At 35.9% G+C, this 17720-nt stretch overlaps 1 protein-coding gene across 1 annotated transcript in view; it reads right to left on the bottom strand.

Annotated features, from left to right (window-relative positions):
• The window catches only part of LOC149744369 (dystrophin-like), a 255473-nt gene that overhangs the window by 15619 nt on the left and 222134 nt on the right, over positions 1-17720 (bottom strand). The window contains exon 9 of the mRNA XM_089904939.1: positions 2387-2537. Within this exon, the coding sequence (XP_089761065.1) occupies positions 2387-2537 (151 nt within the window). The remainder of the gene's footprint in view (positions 1-2386; positions 2538-17720) is intronic.

Raw genomic sequence — 17720 nt, 5'->3', positions numbered from 1 at the left:
AAGAAACTGAAGAAGACACAAATAAATGGAAAGATATGCCATGCTCATTGAATGGAAGAATACTGTTACAATGTCCATATACCCAAAGCAATCAAGGGAATCAATGTAATCCCTATCAAAATTCCAGTCACATTTTTCATGGAAATAAAACAAACAATCCTAAAATTTGTATGGAACCACACAAGGCCCCAAATAGCCAATGCAATCTTGAGAAAGAAGAACAAAGCTGGAGACATCAAGCTACCTGATTTCAATTTATATTACAAAACTATAGTAATCAAAACAGTATGGTATTGGCATAAAAAACAGACACATAGATCAGTGGAACAGAATACAGAGCCCAGAAGTAAACCCATGCATAAACAGTCAATTCGTTTACAACAAAGGCACTCAGAATATACAAGGGGGAAAAGACAGTCTCTTCAATAAGTGGTGCTGGGAAAACTGGACAGCACATGCAAAAGAATGAAATTAGACTTCTATCTTTTACCTTACACAAAAATCAACTCAAAGTGGATTAAAGACTTGAATGTAAGACCTGAAACCATTAAACCCCTAGAAGAAATCATAAGTGGTAAGCTCCTTGACATTAGTCTTGGAAATGATTTTTTGGATCTGAGTACAAAAGCAAAGGGAACAAAAGCAAAAATAACCAGTGAGACTACATCAGACTAAAAAGCTTCTGCACAGCAAAGGAAACCATCAACAAAATGAAAAGGCAACCTACCAAATGGGAGAAAATACTTGCAAATCACATATCTGATAAGGGATTAAAATCCAAAATATCCAAAATATATAATGAACTCATACACCTCAACAGCAAAAAAAAAAAATCTGATTAAAAAATGTTCAGAGGAACTGGATATTTTTCCAAAGAAAACATATGAGTGGCCAAAAGGCACATGAAAAGATGCTCAACATCACTAATCAGGGAAATGCAAAGTCAAAACCACTATTATCAAAAAGACAAGAAATAACAAGTGTTGGGGAGAATGTAGAGAAAGGGGGATCCTCATGCACTGTTGGTGGGAATGTAAACTAGTACGGCCACTGTAGAAAACAGTATGGTTGTTCTCCAAAAAATTAAAAATAAAACTTACATATGATCCAGCAATTCCACTTCTGGATATTTATCTGAAGAAAAAAAAAATACTACCTCGAAAAGATATCTGCACCCCCATGTTCAGTGCAGCATTATTTACAATAGCCAAGACATGGAAACAACCTTAGTGTCTATTGATGGATGAATGGATAAAGAAAGTGTGGTGTATATATACATTGGAATGTTGTATATATTCCATAAAAACACATAAAAAATAATAAAATCTTGGCTGTTTGTGACAAATTGGATGGACCTTGAGGGAATTATGGTAAGCAAAATAAGTTAGACAAAAACAAACACTGTATGATTTCAAGTATATGTGGAATCTAAAAACCATTACAAACAAACAAACAAAACAAAACTTACAGATGCAGAGAACAGAATGGTGGTTGCCAGAGGGGAGGGGGCTTGGGGACTGGGTGAAATGGATGAATGGGGTGAAGAGGTACAAACTTGCAGTTACAAAATAAGTAAGTCATGGGGGTGTAATGTAGAACATGGTAACTATAATCAATAATATTATAGTGCATATTTAAAATTTGACAAGAAAGTAAATATTAAAAGCTCTCTTCACAAGAAAAAAAATTCTAACTTTATATGGTGGTGGATGTTAACTAGACTTATTGTGGTGGTCATTTTGCAGTATATACAAATATTGAATCATTCTGTTGCACACCTGAAATGAATATAATGTCATATGTCAGTTATTCCTCAATTAAAAAATGGAAGCTGAAAAGAAAAATATTTCTGTAGAAATTCTAATCACAGAAACAATAAATACTTTCTGGAAACCAGGGAGCATAACTGTAAGTGTACAAATAAACTGAAGAAAGGTAAGATGGAAATATTAAAATTATTAGATGCTATATTTTATATGAAAGCAATGTTACAGATGTTCATTTTTCATCAAGCTTGGCCTGCTCTAAGACCTTATGAATCAAATGTAAAGCCATGTTTAAAAAATCTTGCCTTATTACTTAAATTTGCTTTGCAGGTAATCCCTACAGAGGCCCTCTTCTAAGGAACCAAAACTTTAATAAATCACATAGCCGGCATTGTCCTCTTCCAGGAATATATTTGATTTTTTTCAAATATGAAATGCCTAGCTATTTTGTATTTGAAAAAGTAAACATCGCAAAAAGTATTAGGTAAGAATTATTTTAAAACTCTTCTCAATTGAAGCTTTAATTCTTTCTCATCTGTAAACCATGGCATGTGTATGTACGTAATACACATATACACTTAGTTTTTCAGATGAAAACAAATAGCATAAAATATACTAACCTTATGTTGTTGTACTTGGCGTTTTAGGTCCTCAAGATCAGGTCCAAAGGGTTCTTTTTCCATTTTCCTTGTTCTCTCTTCTGTTTTTGTTAGCCAGTCATGTAACTCTTTCAGTTGCTGATTCTGGAGATCCATTAGAACTTTATGCAAACTGAAAATTTGAAAGACGCCTATTATTGCCTCTGTCAAAACAACTTTACTTACTATTATTAAACCTATTACTAGGTAAAACTATTGACATTTATAACTAAATGTGTGTTCACATGGTTTGGCATCATTGGACATTAAGAAGGAAGGTAAATAAAGCCCATAATCAATCACCTCTGAAGTTATTCTTTCTTTAACTTATTATAGTTCATACATCCCAATTTTTAGAAAGTTTCACATAGCTAACTAAATGTGAACATGCTAAATAAAGTGTGAGCCATCTCTGGTAACTGAGTTAGTAGTATATCCTGGCAATCATTTGTCTATATATCCATTATTTTAATTTTACTATGTGTGGTGATAAAAGACGGCCACAAAATTCTTTGTCATGCCATCAAGATATGGAGTCCATTTTCCATGCTCATGAATATGGAGTGGCCTTGTGATTTGTTCTGACCAACAGAATGTGGCAGAAGTGACGCTATACGAGTTCCAAGCATAAGCTGTAAGAGAACAGGTAGCTTTTGTATTCTCTCTGTTGGAACCCAGCTGCCATGCTGTAAGGAAGCCCAAGCTAGACCACTGAATGATTAGAGACCATCTTGAAAGTAACTCTGGAGGATAAAATGCTCTCTTAGAAGTTGAGCTTCCTGATGAAGCCCAATGAGTGACCCCAGTCATACCACAATTGCAGAACAACAACCTAGATGAGCCCTGCCCATACTCCTGATCTACAGAATCACGATATAATTATAAACTTTTGTATTAAGCCACTAAGTTTTGGAGTCATTTGTTATGTAGAAGTAGATAAGTCAAAGAATGCATTTTTGTTTTTTTTCCCCAAAAAAACAGGGTAATGTAATTACCTATTACCAATGGGTAATGGATTTAAAGTCCAAAGGCTTGGTTTTGGTTCACAGCCTGGCTATATGCCCTAGAACTAACTTCTTAAACGTTCTCAATTTGAATACCGGCATCAGGGACGTGAGACAATATCTTGCCTATCAATCACACAATTTCATGGTGAGGATGAAAGGTAAAATTTAGGTTATTTCACAATGTTGATTCTTCCAATCCAAGAACATGGTATATCTCTCCATCTATTTGTATCATCTTTAATTTCTTTCATCAGTGTCTTATAATTTTCTGCATATAGGCCTTTTGTCTCCTTAGGTAGGTTTATTCCTAGATATTTTATTCTTTCTGTTACAGTGGTAAATGGGAGTGTTTTCTTGATTTCACTTTCAGATTTTTCATCATTAGTGTATAGGAATGCCAGAGATTTCTGTGCATTAATTTTGTATCCTGCTACTTTACCAAATTCATTCATTAGCTCTAGTAGTTTTCTGGTAGCATCTTTGGGATTCTCTATGTATAATACCATGTCATCTGCAAACAGTGACAGCTTTACTTCTTCTTTTCCAATTTGGAATCCTTTTATTTCCTTTTCTTCTGTGATTGCTGTGGCTAAAACTTCCAAAACTATGTTGAATAAGAATGGTGAGAGTGGCAACCTTGTCTTGTTCCTGATCTTAGTGGAAATGCTTTCAGTTTTTCACCATTGAGGACGATGTTGGCTGTGGGTTTGTCATATATGGCCTTTATTATGTTGAGGAAAGTCCCCTCTGTGCCTACTTTCTGCACGGTTTTTATCATAAATGGGTGTTGAATTTTGTCAAAAGCTTTCTCTGCATCTCGAGATGATCATATGGTTTTTCTCCTTCAATTTGTTAATATGGTGTATCACGTTGATTGATTTGCGTATATTGAAGAATCCTTGCATTCCTGAAATAAACCCCACTTGATCATGGTGTATGATCCGTTTAATGTGCTGTTGCATTCTGTTTGCTAGTATTTTGTTGAGGATTTTTGCATCTATGTTCATCAGTGATATTGGCCTGTAATTTTCTTTCTTTGTGACATCCTTGTCTGGTTTTGGTATCAGGGTGATGGTGGCCTCATAGAATGAGTTTGGGAGTGTTCCTCCCTCTGCTATATTTAGGAAGAGTTTGAGAAGGATGGGTGTTAGCTCTTCTCTAAATGTTTGACAGAATTTGATTCAATGCAACCCCTATCAAACTACCACTGGCATTTTTCACAGAACTAGAACAAAAAATTTCACAATTTGTATGGAAACACAAAAGACCCCGAAGAGCCAAAGCAATCTTGAGAACAAAAAATGGAGCTGGAGGAATCAGGCTTCCTGACTTCAGACTATACAACAAAGCTACATTAATCAAGACAGTATGGTACTGGCACAAAAACAGAAAGATAGATCAATGGAACAGGATAGAACACCCAGAAATAAACCCACGCACATATGGCCACCTTATCTTTGACAAAAGAGGCAGCAATGTACAGTGGAGAAAGGACAGCCTCTTCAATAAGTGGTCCTGGGAAAACTGGACAGGCACATGTAAAAGTAAGAGATTAGATCACTCCCTAACACCATACACAAAAATAAGCTCAAAATGGATTAAAGACCTAAATGTAAGGCCAGACACTATCAAACTCTTAGAGGAAAACATAGGCAGAACACTCTATGACATAAATCACAGCAAGATCCTTTTTGACCCACCTCCTAGAGAAATGGAAACGAAAACAAAAATAATAAACAAATGGGACCTAATGAAACTTCAAAGCTTTTGCACAGCAAAGGAAACCATAAACAAGAGCAAAAGACAACCCTCAGAATAAGAGAAAATATTTGCAAATGAAGCAACTGACAAAGGATTAATCTCCAAAATTTAGAAGCAGCTCATGCAGCTTAATAACAAACAACCCAATCCAAAAATGGGCAGAAGACCTAAATAGACATTTCTCCAAAGAAGATATACAGACTGCCAACAAAAACATGAAAGAATGCTCAACATCATTAATCATTAGAGAAATGCAAATCAAAACTACAATGAGATATCATCTCATACCGGTCAGAATGGCCATCCTCAAAAAATCTAGAAACAATAAATGCTGGAGAGCGTGTGGAGAAAAGGGAACCCTCTTGCACTGTTGGTGGGAATGTAAATTGCTACAGCCACTATGGAGAACAGTATGGAGGTTCCTTAAAAAACTACAAATAGAACTGCCATATGACCCAGCAATCCCACTACTGGGCATATACCCTGAGAAAACCATAATTCAAAAAGAGTCATGTACCAAAATGTTCACTGCAGCTCCATTTACAATAGCCCGGAGATGGAAACAACCTAAGTGTCCATCATCAGATGAATGGATAAAGAAGATGTGCCGTATATATACAATGGAATATTACTCAGCCATAAAAAGAAACGAAATTGAGCTATTTGTAATGAAGTGGATAGACCTAGAGTCTGTCATACAGAGTGAAGTAAGTCAGAAAGAGAGAGACAAATACCGTATGCTAACACATATATATGGAATTTAAGGAAAAAAATGTCATGAAAAACCTAGGGGTAAAAGAGGAATAAAGACACAGACCTACTAGAGAATATGGGGAGGGGGAAGGGTAAGCTGTGACAAAGCGCGAGAGAGGCATGGACATGTATACACTACCAAACGTAAGGTAGTTAGCCAGTGGGAAGCAGCTGCATAGCACAGGGAGATCAGCTCAGTGCTTTGTGACAGCCTGGAGGGGTGGGATAGGGAGGGAGACGCAAGACGGAAGAGATATGGGAACATATGTATATATATAACTGATTCATGTTGTTGTAAAGCAGAAACTAACACACCATTGTAAAGCAATTATACTCCAGTAAAGATGTTAAACATAAAGATGTTAAAAAATAAAAAGTAAATAAATAAAACCATAAAATGCCCCAAAGAGGAAAAAAAAATTAGGTTATTTCATCCATTAATTCAACAAAAAGTTGATACTCAAATGAGAAGTATTAGTACCTGTTTTAAGGTAAATATTCTTCATGAAGGCATGTTTAAAGCATTTTTGAAAACCATAGTATACTGCACACTGATCTCTTTATATCAATAAAGAGGACATAATTCCAGTTATAAATTTATTATTCTGATTTATAAAATCTTTACAAGAAATTTCCAATAGTCTGCATGTTTAAACATACAAAATACTCACATAACTGAGAGTGTTTTAAAATAATTTAGATTATACAATTTACCATTACACCTTTAACCTTATAGAGACACATGTCCCCTGAGGCACACTGTAATCAAAAGTCTATGAGAACAAGCTTTCATTTATCAAACACAAGAAGTAGATGTTTTATTTTTATGGGAAACAACATAGATGAAGCATCCATTTAAGTGGAAGCAAAAACTCAAAAGTTGCTAGTTTAAGTCTCTTAGACAATGAACACCATCCTGACATTGCAAGGTATATAAATCTTTTACTTTATTGGTTTAGTCTATCCCTTGAGAACTGACTTAATAAGATTTCATGAGAATTGGCTGCAATATCATTCCTTGTGTTTGTTGTTTTTCCTGCCCTGTTTGTTGTTACATTGAGCTAAAAATCTCACAATGTATAAACTAAAGAAAAAATCCCACATTATTACTTATACTTGAAGAAATGTTTCAAGTCTAAGACACATGTGTTAGTGTTAATAAGGGATTTCATTTAAAAATATATATATATATATATATATATTTTTACTTTTGGACAGACGTTTCATTCAACAAATATTCACTGAGTTCCATATCTGTGCTGGAAACTCCTGTTTGTTAGGAACAGACAAAAGAAAATATCCTTATATTCAAGTAGCTTAGAGACCTTTATGGAAATTCATACATCAACAATTATAATAGTACAAGGAAATCATTATAATTAGATTTATATACATTCAGAGGAGACATAAAAGCAGCTCCAAGTTGACCTGGGCTCATTATGAATGGTGTCATTACACAACACATAGCCTGAGGGTTGAGACTTAAAAAACTGAGTCACACACTTATTAAATGTAAAATTATTGAGTACTTAGATATTATGAATGGAGAGGTGAGAAAGACCCACACAGCCCCTTACAGTCACAGATCTTACATTCTGAGGATGGGGGCCACAGATAATATATAGCTCATTAGGCCATTAGTTAATTGTAATTGTGATCATGCTATGAAATGAGAGTAACTGAACTGAGTCTATGAGGTAAGGAAAGGCTTTTCTGAAGCACTAATATCTGAATAACTCTAAAGTCTGAAGTAAGAGGAAGTAGTGAAGAGGAAGGGGTAAACACTTTCTAAATAGAAGAAATCACCTGTGCAAACGTCCTGAGGCATCAGAAAGGACCAGGAAGGCCGATACAGCTTGACGATATAAGGTGTGGGAGAGTTATACAATGTCATACCCTACACTAATCCATGGGTTCTGGGAAATTTCTTGAGCTCTGCCTGAAAATCTGAAGTCTGAACCTCAAATAATCTTTTATGTTTAATAGTGGTTTCATCTTATAAACCTGGAGTCAGAGACTAACCAGTAAGAATGGATATATCAATAACACTTTGTCAGGTATTGCATCTTTTATAGGTGGAATGTAGGAATGTGTAATTGAAGGTTCTTGGAGAAGGGGCCGGCATAACTGGGTGGCAGATGTTGTATGGGGACACTTGGTGTGCAGCCTGTGTGGTTCAATATTTTAATGACTGGTACAATTACATCAGTGTTTCCCAGACAAATAGATCCCTGCTTTTCCTCTCTAGACCAATGGTTCTCAAAGTGTGGCTCCTGAACCAATAGCATCATCCTATCCCCTTGGGGGATGTCTTAGTGCACGCACATGAGTGTGTGTACACACACACAGAGCTTATGTGTGTGTACATATATATTTATCTATAGTGTGTATATACATATGATTTTAATGTATATATGAAATCATATAGCTTAGGATGAAAATTAAGTAAAAATTAAGTAAAAAAATGATTATTTTAAGGGAAAGTATTTAATGTATAATGATAAAGACAAGTGCAGAAATGAAAGAAATTGTGAAGGTGGAGCATGATTAACTTGTCTTTGAAAATCACTCAATAATTACATTTGGTTCTCATTATCACCTAATGAGGTAGCTAATACTGTTATTTTATTTCTGAGGACACTGTAACTTGGAAAGGTTAAAGAACTTGCCCAACGTGTCTCACAGACATGTTAAGTCTGTATATAAATGGTAAGCTGTGACTCAAGTCTGTGCTCTTAACCTTGAATTATTTTCCTTCTTCATGGATAAAATGTTATATTAGGTTGGGTCATATGAAGTTGCTGGTACTTGAGGTTTTTATTCCATGAAAATGACAATTTCATTTTGTTCAACCTAAAATACTATTAAAATGAGAAAGTCAGTCCACATTTCCAACTAACATTCTCAAGATGCAAATAAATTAGGGAAATTTATCAAATTCATAAAATAAAAATCTACCACCCACAGGCAAGGAAAGAGTTTGCATTTTTCTTGGTTTCAATTTATGGTTTTCAAGTGGTCATTTAGAAAAGGACATAAAATCAAAAGGAGAATGGAGCATAAATATGACTGGCACTTGAGAGAGGAGGTAGGCAAATTGTAATAAAATAGCTCCAGACAGGAGATGGTCCTGACAAAGTCTAGAGGCAGAAGGATGCAGGATATGATACTATGAACTGCTGCAGCCAACTTCCAATTGTAAAAAGCATAGGTGGACAGAGGGAGACTAGCAAAACCAATACACTGAAAGAAGCTAGGACTCTGATGGCACAACTGAGTCACAGACTTAATGGTCTCGAGTCACCCGACCTGTAAATTTACTGTAATAAGATAATAGATATCCTTATTGTTTTAACCATTGCTTCCCAAACTTTAATGTGTATATGACTCATGTGGTGAGTGTGTCTTATTACGGATTCTAAGTCAGTGGGTCTGAGAAGAGGGCTGAGATTCTTCATTTCTAACAAATGCCCAGGGGATGCCAATGTCGCTGGTGCATGGATCACACTTTAAGGAGCAATGCTGCAAACCACTTTGAGTTGAGCTATTTGTTAGTTACAGTAAAAGGCATCTTAAGGTATACCGTTTTTTAAATAATTTCATTGGAGATCTGTCTCTCACCTCACACCCACGGCAGGAACATTAGCTTCCTTAACATGAAAGAAATCAATGCAAACATAGGATCTGCTTTACAGAGATGCTGTTGGACCCTGGGAAAGCATTTATTCCCCAACCAGTACTGTCCAGAATCTTCTACAATAATGTAAATTTTGTAGATCCGCACTCTCCAATACTGTAGCCACTATAGCCATGAGTGGTTACTGTGCACTTGAGATATGGCTAGTGTGACTGAGAAACTGAAATTTTACCTATACTTAACTATAATAATTTAATTTCAATTAAATAGCTACATGTGGCTACTGGCTACAGTATTAGCACAACTCTAAACCAAGAGATAATTGGATTTACAACAGCAAAAATCCTTATTTGAAGTCTTTACCATACCATTTCTTTATGCAATGCAATATTTATAAGGAATGATATTCTGAGTTAAGGAATCTAGCAATAAATATGAACAGCAATTTTTGATATTTCCATTCTCTAGACACAAACTTATAAATGCCAAAATTGTACATGTTTTTATTAATTTCAGCCTATATTTGATACTCTTAAGAGTGTTTCTTGGACTTTATGTTAATATATTATAAAAAAGATGTAAAAATACTTACAAAAAATTAATCATGTATGTAAAAGTACAGACTTTATAAATCCTAGAGGATTACAGTTAAAAATTACAAAATTACCAAGAATGGTAAACCCTTTAGGAAGACAAGTTCTGAAGCCCAATTTCCTAGACTTCATAATTATTTGTTTATATGCAATTCTTAAAGAAGAAATACAACTAACAGAAGAAGGTAAAGTATTATTGTGAATTTCTAGATTACAAAAGAATCACCAGCGATGTTCAATTAACATGTTATAAATTCACAATACAATCTCATGATTTAAGTTGTCAATAAAACATATAGTTGGCCAGTGTGAATTAGAGAAACTGAATTAACATTTTTAAACTACATGCCATTTAGTAACTAAAATCACACTGATAAAAACTAAAATTAATTTATTCACTTATTTAAACTGTTGGCTTGAAAATCTTAGCAAAATGGTTTTAATGAATAGATTATAGAGTTCTGATTTTACCTGAGGAATTGCTTACACGCAACCAGATGCTCCAAGAATGCTGACATATGCTTAAACGTGTAGCTATATAAACCCTATAAATCCCCATATATGGGTTTTTATTTCATTTACTCTATTAATAAAGTGGCCATTGAAGGTGATGTTTAAGTCCAGTTTTTATTCAAATTATCACATAAAGGTGAATTAGTGGAATTTATCTCTAGCCAGGTGATTCCAATGAACACCCAGGGTTGAAAATTATTGTATTGGTTCTCAGGACTCAGGCATAATATTTACATCAGTCCTGGGATGATCACAAGTGGCAAATGTTTTGGTAGCTGACCGCAGGCAGCATGGCCACTTTATTAACCAGAGGCATGGAGATAATATGGACGTAAGTTTATGGTGAATAAAAATGTCTTTACCCAATTATTTATAAACTAATAATACTTTATAAGTAGTACACTATCTATTAAATAGTAATTCTGACCTTGCACAATTTGGGACTTATAAATAAAATTTTATTTGTGAGTAAAAAATTATATTCATCATTTGTCAGACAATAAAAGTATTACTGTAATTAATCCTAATGATGCAGGAACTGATATTAGCCCCAATTTACCAATGAGGGAACAAAGGTTTACCTGAGTCAAAAGGCAAGCAAGGGGAGGTGGGAAAGTGGGAATCAGGTATTGTGGCCCTGGGGTCTGCTTCACCATTATGCTATATTACCTGTACAAATGATACTTTTTTAGAGATAACTTTTGTATCTATTCCTCATTTCATTTATTTCAGTGATTATCAAGAAGGAAAAATAGAAGAAAAAAGAAGGTCATTTACTGGGATTTTCTAGATTTTTGTCATTAATAGATAATTTTACTCTTTCTTCTCACCAAAACAAGGGGACATTATGAGGTTTACGTTAATGACAGAAACCACCATACACTTTGAGACCCGGTTCCCGTCAAACATATGGTGACCAAGTAAAATGAATGACCAGACATTTTAAATATTTATAATGTTTCATTAAATGTAAGAAACAGAAAATCTGATATATTTCAGGCAAAAAAAACAAACATTGCTTTAAAACAGAAAAACAATATTGATAAATTCAAGAAAACTTTCAGTCACATATGTACAAATACATAAAGGGTTTCTGTTGTCCGGCAGTAATGAATGGGCCATATAAAGCACATGAGTATTTTTCAACTCTCAAGGCTTAGAACATTTATCAAAGGTCACTGAATGCCCTGTGAAACATAAGGCTTAAAACTAAGAATCCAATAAAGTAATGACTCCCAAATGCATAAGACTTTCACCATCACTGTCACTTCTACTTGACCACCTTTACTGTCACCACCTCCACCACCAATTTCTGCCAGTTCCCATACTAAATGTCTTAAAGTCTATCATCAGAACCTGTGCAGGTGCTTAATCCCTTCTGCTCCCCTGCACCTCTTTGCCTTAAAAAGGTCATCCTCTTTCCTCCAACTCCTAACCACACCTTAAAAGACCCAGTTGCAAAGCCTGACACTAGACAGTGGTCTTCTGTCTCTAAATCTTAGGCACTAGTGTAGTAGGAGTTTCCATTGGAGAATGAAGTGAGGCAACGGTCTAACAGAATCATATGAAGAGTTTCTTTTTTTTTTCCCCAAAACAGATGTGTCCATGCTCTTCTCTACAACACCACCACTCCCACCAATCGGTACACTGACATCTTGGGCCAGGGAAGAAAGCAAGGAGAACAGGTCAGGCACATTTTTCGAAAGCTCCCACTAATTCTCACACTTACCATTCTATTATATCCTGCAGCCTGGTAGTGGAGGCCACAGTTTTTATTCTACAGCCTCACAATAAATATTTTAGAAAGAACTCACCTGCAAAGTTTCTCTTCCAACAACAGAAATGAAACTTTCGATCCTCCCTCAAAATCAAACGTATTTATTTAGTATTTATTTTTCCACTGAATGGAATATGAAAAACAGTATTGTGTTCAAAAAGGACTCTGTGAAACAAAAATGCACCACTGTTTTTTTTTTTTTTTTTGGATTGTGCTGGGATTTACCGAATTAACAAATGAGTTCCAGGAATGTCTGTCTTCTTATTTGCCAGTAACTCTGAGTAAAGAGGAGGCCCATGTGGTCCTGGCTCACCCGTATCCTGAGGATGATGTTGGTAAACCAGCTTAAGGTGTAGAGGGTCACTTATTGGGGCCCCAACTTGGGCCATTCCTGGGTCCTGATTTCTGCCACCTCACCTCCAAAAGGGAGCTCTGTCACATGAAGCACCTAGCAATCCCCCAAGACTAAAGTAGCCATGAATGGGGCCACTTTCCCAGTGACAACAGAGAAGCAAGGGCCAGGGGATGATGCTACCTCAGCCACTTCCCTCAACTGGAACGGAAGAGGGGCATACATCATGTAGAACTACCGGGGGTTTTTATAATAAATCTCAAAAGTGAATTAGTGTTTAATGTCTCTGAGAACAAAATCAAACCAAACTTTCCTTTCCACTTGGATCTTGATGCTATTTTATTCCTCCATCCATATAGCTTAACAACAGTTTAATTACTGAGATTCTTCAACTATCCAGAGCAATATTAAAGTTCAAAATGCAAACAAATTCATTTGCATTTTGACAGCATAAATTCAATATAGTAACAGTAACATAATAAAGAAGCTGCATGGTTGGATGCAACAGATTCTTGTGGCAAATACACTATGGCAACACTCAATTCAATCTTCCTGATTAAATACTTACAAAGTGGGTGAAGAAACTCTCAGATGTCATCACAAACCAAAGGTGACTCTTAAATACGATTGGAAGTCTGTTTAAATTATCTCTAGTAAAAATGGGGTATGTTGACACTCTAAGATCATATTAATTTATGCAATAAAAACCCACTCTCAACTTCAAAAATTATGTCACTATATAATATCTGGCATACACTAGACATACAATAAATATTAATTGAATGCATAAATAATATCACTTATCAATCAGACAATATAGTACAAAAATGTATACTTTTCCAATCAGAAATACCAGAATTAAGATTATAAAAATGTCAACTTCCATTAAATCTGCTCCTGTTGAGACAGTCCACTGATTTAATTTGAATCAGTTTTCTAGCCATAAATGAGAATAGCAACACTTTACCTGACACATTGTTTCTCAAACATGCCGAGCTCACTCCTACCTTGAGATCTTGCCATTTGCTTCCCTTTGGCACAGCTATTAGCATGGACATTCCCTCCCTTCGTTTAGGCCTCTTCTTAAATATTACCTCATCAGGGAGGCCTTCCCTAACTGACCATGTACCCACAGTAACACAACGTTTCACTCTCTAAATCTATCCCCTGCCTTTTTCCCCCCTTTTTATCATTTAATGCCATCTGCTATGATATACATATTTTACATATTTTTTAATTGTCTGTCTCCTCCCACGAACAAGGCATGCTCAATAAGAGAGGGATTTAGTCTGTTCTGTCCACTGATATTTCCCCAGTATCTAAAACAGTGCAGGGAACACAGGAGGTAAGAATTGTTAGTTAGATGGATGAATGAATGATCGAGCTTAATTTTCTAATTATCATTATTTATCTTTCTGAAAAAGCAGTGTTCCAAAAAATGCTACTCTCAACTCTCAATTCTCTGAATTCCAGAGATTTGGCTTCCCTATTTATAATTTAAACTATGAGAGTCACATACTTTATATTATCGGAACAAGTTGTGTCCACATTTTTTTTTTTTTTTGGCCATACCACGTGGCTTGTGGGATTTTAGCTCCCCAACCAGGGACTGAACCCGGGCCCTCACCCTCTGTCCACATTTTAACTGTGTGTTGTTTACAGAAAAGATTGTCATGGCCGGCCATACCGATTTAAACCTGATCAACTTACTGTATGTTAATAACTGCTGCTTATTAGGCCAATAATGAATTGTCAATACTCTCACACTGTCTCTATTCTATATTCTTTAACAAGAATCTTGCTATTCCATGTCAACATTTGAGGAATGAACGTGACATCACCAGCACCATTTCTGGAGCTTCTGAGAAAGTAGTTAGTATGTTTGGCCCACCTCGGTTGATAGAAAAATTGGGTGCTTAGGAATCACCTGAGCTCTAATAAAGTTACAGATTCTGATTCTGTTGCATGAGGGCTGAGATTCTGCATTTTTGACTACGTCTCAGGTGATGTTGCTGCTAGTGGCTCCTGAACCACCTTAATCTGCAAGGAATTCTTATTTTAACATGATTAGAAGAAAAATATGTATTAATGAAACCATGATATAAAATGACAAGTGAGTCTAAGATTACACACTGTTAAAAAGTTCACTGCAGGGTTTCCCTGGTGGCGCAGTGGTTGAGAGTCCGCCTGCCGATGCAGGGGATGCAGGTTCGTGCCCCGGTCCGGGAAGATCCCACATGCCGCGGAGCGGCTGGGCCCGTGAGCCACGGTCGCTGAGCCTGCGCATCCGGAGCCTGTGCTCCACAATGGGAGATGCCACAACAGTGAGAGGCCCGCGTACCGCGAAAAAAAAAAAAAAAAAAAAAAAACAAAGTTCACTGCAACAAATTCATTTAACAGATTAAAACTACTTAAGAAATTAATTCATTTATTCATCCATTCATTCAGATATTCACATGTACAATGTGTTAGTCACTTCACTTGGGAGAAAACAACCCACCCATTTGTTCAGCAACTCTTTTGCTCTATTCACTCCCACATATGTTATCTCATTTCCAGGTTGGAACAGACATTTGAAAGAGAGAGAGAGAAAAAAAAAAGATGAGCCAGAGTTGTTAGACATATTTTTCTCTCCAGCCAAAGTGTTGATGGTGATTCACAATTATTTCCCATGTTATGGCTTGTATTTTCACCCAGAGACTATTCATATCTCTCCTCCTGCTGATGTAAACCAGAACACAACTTCACTTGGCCTCCTTACTGACTTACTTTCATTTGTTTTTCCCTCACCATCACAAAGGTTTTAGTTTCCCCCTGCATGTCCTAACCACAATTATCAGAGAAGTTGATGGAACTTGCTGTGCTTATCTTTATGAGTCCTTGTAGAAATGTCAGTAAATCTCTTTTGCTCTCTGCAGGTTGCATTTTTCAATCAAATTAATTAGCTTATTCATAGAGAAGAAAATCTTCTGTTTTCCCTACGCCAGTAGTCTTCTTGTACTTCCACAGAGGGAAGTTTTGTCTTTTTCTTCTCTCTCCCTCACCTCCCACCACCCAAAGGGTATTCTACAGCATAAAAACGAAACAAAACAAAAATCATTTTGCCTACTCTTCTGAAGGTTTCCAGCTCGAGCATGTCAACAGATAGTGTCTTGTCTTAATTATTTTAACTATGCAATCAATGGCACTTAGTTCTTTCATTTCAATCTCATAAACATTGTTAAAGATTGGTAATTGACCAACAGCAGCATGTTTATGTCAAGGTAGTGTGTGGCTAGAGATATCTTAACAAAGTTCTTTATTATATTAGCCTTTGCTTCATTATCAATTCATGTCCATGAAGATATCAGAATTGAAGAGGAAAGAAATTAATAAGGAAAGAATCCAATGAGAATAGAATGAAATGGAGAAAGAAAGGAAGAAGCATCTACATATTTATGTTTTTACTTATATTTCTTTGCAAGGAATATTTTTAAATGTTTCAATAATAAAATTATAACTTCAAATGCAATTTTTATCACACTGCTCATGTTCCCTTGCCCCATAGAAAACATTCACAAACAAATCCTTTGGGGGAAAAAATGAGCAAGGCAATGAGAACAGGCTGGAGGAAAAAAAGAACAAAAAATATATATGAGGCATAGTTATACAGTATGGTTAAAATAATTAACCCACGGCTAGTCATCTTATTTATAATGATGATAATTCTTTACATTTCGTAATAATTTTGCATTCATAATCTACTTTTCATACCCTATCTTGGCCAGTATCTTTTAGAGGTGTGCCAGGTTCTGTGGAACTGCCACTGTTCCAGAAATCAGTAACTGAGGACCACAGAGGGTAAGTATGTCGCCCAGTTCACATAAATATGTGTTTGAGAAAGGGAGACCTTATCCCTTAGGCAAATTAGAGTAGGTTTAGCATAAGTTGGAAATCAGAGCATTTTGTTACCTCTGTATTTTTAAAATTTCCTGTTTTGCTTGATAATTGTTAATGGTTTGTGGGATAAACAGCATTTCCTAGATACAACCTGTACAAAGGTAGCATCTGTATGTATGAGGCAAGGATGCCTGTTTCCAGGGGAAAAGAAAAAACCTTGACTGTTAGAACAGCAAAAAAGAAAATAAATACAGCAGGAATGGTTTATAAATTAATGACTGGGCTAAGATAGTAGAATACATGCATGTGTTATTACAACCACCTCCTGGCATAAGATACTAGCATCTCTTACCTGGGCTATGGCACTGATTATAACTGCCCTGTCTTCTTCTAGTGGTATTACCGATATTTTCTTTACCTGTTTTTCCCCTACTTAAAACCTTTTGATGGCTTTTTCTTGTACTTATGCTAGAACTCAAAGCCCTTGACTTTACCCTGACACTGCAATACATGACAAGACCCCTACGTATATTTCAACCCCATCTCATACTTCAGCTATCTAATCTTCCCTCCTGCAACTCTCCAGCTATGCTGGCCTTTTGGTTCCTCTATCAAGCCAGACTGTCCCTATTTTAGGGCTTTTGCATTGGCTGTTGCCTCTGTCTGAAGTGTACTTCCTCCTGATCTGCATATGGTGGTTCCTTCTTGTCATTCAAATTTCAAATTAAATGGCACCGCCCCAGAAATAACATTCCTGGGTCACAAAGGCTAAGTTAGCCCCTCAAACTCAAACTCTATCACATTACGTTTTAATCTCTTCAAAAAACTTATTCCTATCTGATATTTTTCGTGTATATGTGTGTGTGTGCATGTGTGTGTGTGTGTGTGTGTGTGTGTGTGTGTGTGTGTTTTAATTTTACTGGATGTCAGACTCTCTAGAGCTTCTGGAACCCTGCCTCTTGTGTTCATTACTGTATCCCCAATGCCTTGAAATGTAACTGATATTTTGAGGCAGTCCATTAATATTTATTAATATTTGTGTGT

Source organism: Delphinapterus leucas, chromosome X (assembly GCF_059928025.1).
Source record: "Delphinapterus leucas isolate spDelLeu-1000000601 "Yukka" chromosome X, BTC_Dleu_Yukka2, whole genome shotgun sequence".
Taxonomy (NCBI): domain Eukaryota; kingdom Metazoa; phylum Chordata; class Mammalia; order Artiodactyla; family Monodontidae; genus Delphinapterus; species Delphinapterus leucas.
The sequence above is the reverse complement of the archived record's forward strand: the minus strand, read 5'-3'. Positions and strand labels throughout refer to the sequence as shown.